The 8,018-nt window shown below is 38.4% G+C and overlaps 1 protein-coding gene across 1 annotated transcript; it reads left to right on the top strand.

The window, feature by feature from the left end:
• Positions 1-1,484: 1,484 nt before the first annotated feature.
• Positions 1,485-6,143, top strand: LOC147865986 (uncharacterized). The gene is made up of 3 exons (XM_087316343.1): positions 1,485-2,955; positions 3,945-5,434; positions 5,569-6,143. The coding sequence occupies exons 1-3, from the start codon at positions 1,975-1,977 to the stop codon at positions 5,855-5,857; spliced, it is 2,760 nt and encodes a 919-aa protein (XP_087172469.1). The 5' UTR covers positions 1,485-1,974; the 3' UTR covers positions 5,858-6,143.
• The last annotated feature ends 1,875 nt before the right edge of the window (positions 6,144-8,018 follow it).

Genomic DNA, 8,018 nt, shown 5'->3' with positions numbered 1-8,018 from the left:
ACAACTTCGCACTCTTCTAGAATGTTGACTTCTTTCTTTCTATTATCCTTCAACCGCCATAAATCGAGAGCATTTGCATCTTTGTTCTCTTGACTTAACACTTACTTGATTTGTACTCAATCAAAGAACTTTGGTCTTCAGCACACTTTTTGAAATGTCTAGGTCTTTGCCTAAGGATGTCATTTTTACATTGCCAACTACTAGTATTTTCTCAACCACCAACATGAGATCATGTTAAATGATAAGTTGCTTGGGCATGTATAAGAGTCGAGTAAACATGTGTATCATAGCCTTTCAAAGCAGTACACCTTTTATGTAAACAATTCCACTATAGTGGTGATAGAGAAATTGACTCACATCGCGTGAATATTTGATGGATCCATTTGAATCCTTTTGTGACACCACATGTTGTGGCATCTTCATTTGTCATTTCACAAAAACGACATGCTGTCAGGGTTGAGTTTGTTCCTTGCATCTTCATTCATGTGGTCTCTCTACTCAAACACCATCTCCAAGTCGATAGATCTTCGAATCGAAAAAGCAAATGTTGCGCTTTCATCAACAAAGCATTGAGATCATTTTGGAAATCCTCCTATCATCAATAGAGGACCCAACACCATCTCCAAGTCGATGGATCTTTGAATGGAATAAGCAAATGTTGCTTTCATCGACAAAGCACCAAGCTTCCTTTTCGAAATCTCTCTATCGTCAAGAGAGAACCCGAGCTTCCCTTTTCGGAAAGCTCACCCATGATTGATGAAATAGATGATCAACAAAGTTAGGCAAAATGTAATACATGCATACATAATGCATCATGGAATGTTGGGGGGGGGGGGGGGGGGGGGCACAAGTGATGATGTGAAGGTGGGAGGGAGACAAATGGTTTAAGAAATGGAATTAAAAACAAATTCAAACAAATTGGCTATTAAAAGAAATGGTAATGGGAGAGTAGTTGGATATGCATGCACACACACAACCCCCTATATTTTCTACACCTATATATTAAAAACCATTATTTTCTTTCTTAACCTTCTTCTTTCTTCCTTTTCATTCTTTCACATCTTCCCTTAATCACATGAATCAGCTATTTATGCTTCCAATCAGCCTTAAACATGCCTGTAAATCATGCTTAATCATACCTCCCTAATCAAGCATCAAAATCATCCTTCCATCTATGCTTCTTACCATGCTTAAGCATGCTTGTAATCTGCCTTAACCACCCCTCTCGTCAGCCTTCTTTCAGATCATAACACCCATTTTCTATGTTGAGATTCGAACCTTTGTTGGGTTTACTTATTATAAGTACAGTTGGGTGAAAATATAATCATTCCCCCCTCAAATTTCTTCACCCAGATAAGCCCATTAGAAAAAATGATGAAATTTTGGAGCTGAATCTGAGAGAAACAGAGCATTGCCCATCTCATCTCTGACATAACTAAGAGATGACTCTCTCTCTCTCTCTCTCTCTCTCTCTCTCTCTCTACACTCTTTTTTTTTCCCTCAATGTAAGCCCACAGTGAATGATCATTTTTGAATTAAAATGGGGCCAAAGACAGAGAAGAAACTCACTCCATACCTGACATAACTAGACATGTATTTTCTTGCTTTTGTGAGAGGCTGAAAATGGTCACATCCAATGGGTTTCAGTATTCCATGTTATATTTTTTGTGCCTGTTTTTGAGCTAGAATGGGCATAACAGAGCACACCCATTCCATGTCTGATGTTACTAGAGATGGGGTTTTCTTTCTTCATGATCATTTTCCGGTATATTTCCCAAGAAACAATGGACAAAAAATGAGAGCAAAGTCGTCTCATCTCTGACAAAACTAGAGATGGGTTTTCCCCCTCTTTTATGTTTAGGGGGGAGGAATTAGATGTTATTTCCTTTATTATTTTGCAATCAGAGATGTGATGATTCCTGATCGAAAATGGGCAAGTAAAGAAAATATATCTGGTGTTTGGCAGTGATAGAGATGGGCTTCCTTCCTCTCAGGTTAGAGCGGACATATGAGCAATGGTGGTTTGTGGCTCCCATTGACTGGGCAGCAGCAAATGGGCACACAGAGGTGGTCAAAGAGCTCCTGAAAATGGATCCTTCTCTTCTTCACAACCTCACATCCAAGAGAAGACTGAGAAGGCTTGAAAAACTATGGGATGACCCCTCCTCATTCTCTCAAGCTGCCTTAGGTAGAGCAAAAGTGGTCAAAGAACTATTACTCTTCAATCAATATCATGCTTTCTCTGAAGAACAAGGTATACTTAAGAGGTTTGATGGATCAAAAGAGAGTACTGATGATGGATCAAAACCGGGAATATGTATTGATAATAAGTTTGACATGGGTGTTCTGTTAAATCATGGCTTGAATTCAAATCTATCTGGTGCTTATTGGGTGCTTTATGTTGCTGCTTGTGCTGGTGATGAGAGTTTGCTTCACTATACCATCAAATCCTTAACCGTCTCAGATCAAGAGGCTATCTTACAAGGGTTGGATGGTGAATTTGGGCTCTCTGATTTGTTGTACGCTGCAGCTAGAGGGAGAAATGAGACTATCTTCCAGACCATAATTGGCTTGGCTGGAGATACTATGAGAGAACCAGGATTTTCCTATGTGAATGGTGCTAGTGTTATTCGTCATGCCATCGACGATGAAATTGGCAATGCTGTATTACTGACTTCTCATGAACAAGGCATGACTGAAGGTCATGTGGAGCATATTCATGATAATAGTAGTATGCCCTATAATCATAGGGCTGATTATAACAATGTTCAGGCCAAAGCTCTTCTAGCTGCTGCCAGAGCAGGGAATGTGGAGATGGTGAAAGCATTGCTACTTAGAGATTATGGTGATGATCATATCATCAACAACAACAAGAAAACCAATAATGTGCTCTGCGTCAGAGATAGCAATGGATGTACTGCTCTCCATGCTGCTGCTGGCAGGGGTCACTTGCAGGTACATTTCTTGTTTATTAATCCGTCATGGAATCATTACTTGACTTTTCTATCTGGATAATGATGAATTTGATCTTGATCATGAGGTTTTAGAAAATTTGGTCTCCAATTTGGCACTTATAGGTAATATGTTTTCTGTTTTATCAATTTGCCATTGCAATATTTGTTTTTTTATGAGTCTTATTCTATTTCTATCATGAAGTTGTAGCCATTCTGCAACTTATAGGCGCTACATCTTTTCTTTAAAGGTTTTTCATTCAAAATGGCGCTGTTGGGAGGAGCCCTCTTATGCTCCATCTTAACCCGAATTGCAATGTGCCTGAATCATAGTATGAAAATGTGGAATCACTGTATTTAAGTTATAGAACTATAGTGGGAAAATGTAGACTTGAGCTGGAAAACTGCCAGAAGTGCATATGAAAATGTCGAATCCTAGATAGTGGAAAAGACAAGATTCATATTAGGACATACCAGAATCACAGTAGGAAAACATCAGATATACTGGTGGAAATGTAAGAATTTTTGAGGTGAAAATATTGAAACGTCGCAGGAAAAATTAGGGAATCATTTTGGGTGGCTGTTGAATCATGGAGTCTACAAAAGAATTTGTTATTTTAAATTTTTTATCACATGGTGGTCTCAAATATTGTTGCATTAGTTGTTTGATTATTAAATGTACCTATTATGTTGAGATTTTATTCTTGCTCATCAAACAATGTATTAACTCATGCGTATTAACTCATGCAATGTTTTTTAAGTCCATTTATAGACCTATGTATGTAGAAATCAAAATATACATCAATGATGCTATATTTTGGATCATAAATTTTTTGTGGGTTGTGGGCTTAATGATGCTATTCATCCAGCATTGGATATCTAATCTAGTGAATCTATTACCCTTATGGGCACTGTGAAAATGGGAAGCCTTTTTCCCATAACCATAACCATGTTATTATCTAAGAACTCATGATGGATAAGGTGACAATGCAGGTAGTAAAGCTAGTCTTGGAGTTATGCCCTGCAAGCATAACCGGACAAGATTCAAAGGAAAACACAGCATTGCACACAGCAGCAAGGAGGGGTTGTTTGCAAGTGGCCGTGGAGATGATAAGCCATAACAAAGAGGTAATCTACATGAGAAACAAACATGGGGAGACCCCGCTGCATTCAGCTGTGATAGGGACAAAACAAGCACCACCAAATTTGGTGATGAAACAAGGAGGAAAGGTAGAGATGGTGAAGGAACTCTTGAAAGGTGCTAGTTCTATGCCAGAGTATGTGAACTGGAAGACTAATCAAGGGCAGACAGCCCTGCACCTATCGGTGGCTAGTGCTAAGATTGATGAAAAACTTGTGGCTCTGTTGCTAGAGTCGCCAGGAATTAATGTAAATGAGAGGGATGAGCAAGGATATACACCCCTAGATTTGGCAAAGATGTGCCGGGAAAGTCATCCAGTTGCTGAATTCCGGTGTAATATTGCTATCTACCTATTGCGTTTAGCCATGCCAAGAGCACCTATTGTTGAAAACCCTCACAATATTCATAATTCCATGGCTAATTCAGAGGTCGAGCTTATCAAGTCAGAGAGTGTGGGATCAACAACTGATGCTTTAAGAAGATATTGTGAGGGTCATGAGGTCAAAACCTGCCCGACCTCAAGTCGCAGCCTCGCAAGCTTTCTTTCAATCCCAAGTCCCGAGGTACACTTAAATATTCTGGAATCTCCTGATATTCGGACAAAAAGTAATATCATCAGATCAGCATTGATACCAACACAGTGTTTCACTCTGTTCCAGACTCTGCTTCCTCGATCAAGAAAATTTTGCAAGAAATGGAGCAACGTTAATGATGGCTTCTTAAGTGATAGTCCCCGTCCTGAGGATCTAACACTCCGACAACATTTTATGAACACTTCCACAGAGTGTCGGCAAGAAACCCCTATTTTGGCGTCAGCCATATCTACAAGGATAGAGCCACCTTCTTATGCCACCAAATCTAGCCTATTGAAGATTTTCTTCCACCAGACTGATGGTGGAAGAAAGCATAAACCTAAGCATGATATTATGACACCATCATCTCACCATAATAGAAGCCATTCCCTCCAGAATCAGAGTCTCCACAATTTAGAGGCAAATGATGATGGTGTTGATGATACAATGATTGATATCAATCACGATGGAATCCGATTGGACCACCAGTTTTCTGCAAGTAGGCAAAGTGTACACATGAGTAATCAATGTTTTTGCCTTCATTTCTTTAATGGACGATCTCAGAGGGAGGCTAAATCAGTGGTGAATCCGACATTGCAAGAAATGGAATCTTCAATGAGGATCAACAGTTTTGGAACAAGATCTGTCGACAACCCTGTGGAGAATATGCTAGAAAATATTCCCCAATTAACTCAATCATCATCCCACACTGAATCTAGCAATGGTGCAATGACGCATAGTTCCGAGCCTGAACCTACCATCAATGCCAGGTATGAGTAAATCTCAATATTCATAACCTTACATACTCTTTCTTATCATTAGCTAATTCAAATTGCGATTAAAAAAGAGGTTTATAATCTCTGACCATGGAATCAGCTCAAAAGTTAACTTCCTCATCTTTCAGGAGCACGAGTGGTTCGTCTCACAATTCTACCCCTAGACCATCAGCATCCTTGTCTCTATCACCATGGCTATCTCCGCGCCTACGAGCGGCCCGTAAACTTCAGCGGAATATCACTGTAAGTGAGTTGGCTATAGGCAATGCCTCTCCCAGTACAGGATCGACTAATGGCAATGGACCACCACCTCGCCTCTCATCTTTTCTTACAAGTCCAAATCAAACTGAGTCTGCCTGTGGCACAAACTTATGCCTGGCATCGTCATGTTTCTGGGGAGAGCGAGAGCAAGAGTGAGGAATTGCTTCAATCCCTCATTATATATATATCTTCTTAAATTTTGCTCCAATCTTCATTTATTCTTTGAGCTAGCATTCATTCATTATAAAAGCCAGACAGAAAGAGTATGTTGTGTCTAATGTTTGAACCTTACCATGTCTTGTGCGTACAAACAAAGCTCAGTCTTTTCTTTCCTTTTCTTTCTTCCTTTGAAGCAAGCATTGCTACTAAGTCATTCTTTAAATTATTGTAATTGTAAGACTTTTTATGGTTATATATATTCTATGGGAAATCCTTTTCACCCCATCTATGGTGAAGTGGGCTTCTGTTTGCAACTAAAAGGACAAGCACCAATCTTATTTTGAAAGCTTAACTTGATGAAACTGATCTATCTCACACAAATTGCATGGTGACATGGGATTGGGCTAGCAACTGAAAGGACAAGCGCGATCTCTTTCTCAAAGGTTAACTTAATGAAAGCAGATCTAGATTCCAACACAAGGACATGGAATTCAACTGTAGCCTAAGTAAGAATGCTATATGATTTCCCTCATCTAATCTATACATTAGAAGATGGTACCCATGGGTTTAGATATTTTTGTTTTGAAATCTGCGCATCCTACTCTTGACATTTTTGTTTGTTTGTTGTAGTCTAGTTCTCGTTGCTGCATAATCCTTTGAAGCAAAATGAATGTTGCTTCCTATGCCTACCCACCATCACAAGTGGGAGAATCACTCATAATTAATTATTTATATGTATTCTTTCTCATATGAATGAAAAGCCAGCCCAAGAAGATTGCATATGGGATTACTTGAAGGATACATTCATAATACATGTCAAATAAAGGCTTAGGAACTTTGTTAAATACCTAGTTGGAGGAAAGAATTAAATCATAATAATGTGAAGTCATCCAATTATTATGGTATTATAATGTGAAGGTAGATTTAGATAACTTTGTTAATAGAAATATTCATTTGGAGTGAATGAAATAGACAAACCATGATGTAGTGCTTATGCAAGTAAATACTAAGCATTTGATACAATTCAGTGGAGTCTGGTGGAAGGTACAACGAAATGGGCTTTGGCCCTAAAATGTTCCTCAAACCTGATGATGGTATTTTTGACGCATGTATTTGGATGGAGAAATAATTGGTGTGTGAACTTGTATCATTTAGTAAGGTAAGGTTGCCCCATTGATGCATTCCTCTATGCAATTGCCAATTGTCCATTGTTATCATATGCAAATTGAGGTTCAATCCATGCAAATATGCCACTGTTAATTGAGTTGCATGCCTTTGTAGTCAACCCCATCATGTTGAAACTCTTAAATTTTCATTTGTTTGATTGGCATACATAAGTGTCATTGGGTCGTGTAATGAGCTCAAACAAGATAGCAAGATATCTTAGGTATTAGCTCGGTTGGAATTCAATAGGAAACCAAAAATGTGGGATAGGTTTTACAAAAAGTTGACAAAAGTTAAAATGTTGAATCAATATTAAGGCTTTGTCATCGCCACTTCAGTGCATGAGTCGAAAGTCATAGATTATAAGCTTGGATTGTAAATTCTCTTATCTGGTCGTGGTGGTGGTGTGCATAGTCATGCATTGTATATCTCACATATTAAGAATTATATATCCAAGCATATAGATGTTAATCATAATCTTGCTTTTCGCTCAAGCATTGTTCCTTTATTGTATTGCATTTGTATCAAATCTCGACATGTGCCAAAACCTCCTACGTGCTTATTTAGGCTTGCAATACATAAAGATTAAAATTTTGGTACTTATACATACTCAGAATTGTTTAAGACTTTGATGACATGAAGTTATGCACATTGAGACTTTTTGGTAGGTGAAACTTTACATGATTCCTAGCTAAGGTGTTTTGGAAATGATTATTGAGAATGTGTCAACAAGTTTAATGGTATTGTTGAAGGATGCCACACTAGCACCAAATGATCAGAATTTGGTAGTTAATCCTTCAAAATCTTCGTTGGAGTGGCAAAGGAACATGTGTTACTAACTCCATGAGTTCAAAAGTCTCCATTGGACCTCTCTTTTTTATAAACCTTCTTATCTCGCATGAAGTGTTATAGATAACTTTCTAGCTAAACGAGGTGTTAATTTAACTTATGTAGTCAATGATTTTTAGCCACGTGTTAAATTTTTGAGATTTGC

This window comes from Azolla caroliniana, unplaced genomic scaffold (genome assembly GCF_043228905.1).
Source record: "Azolla caroliniana isolate FFs.n. ecotype wild unplaced genomic scaffold, voAzoCaro1.0.p SCAF_3, whole genome shotgun sequence".
NCBI lineage: Eukaryota > Viridiplantae > Streptophyta > Polypodiopsida > Salviniales > Salviniaceae > Azolla > Azolla caroliniana.
This window is presented reverse-complemented; position numbering and strand designations above follow the sequence as displayed.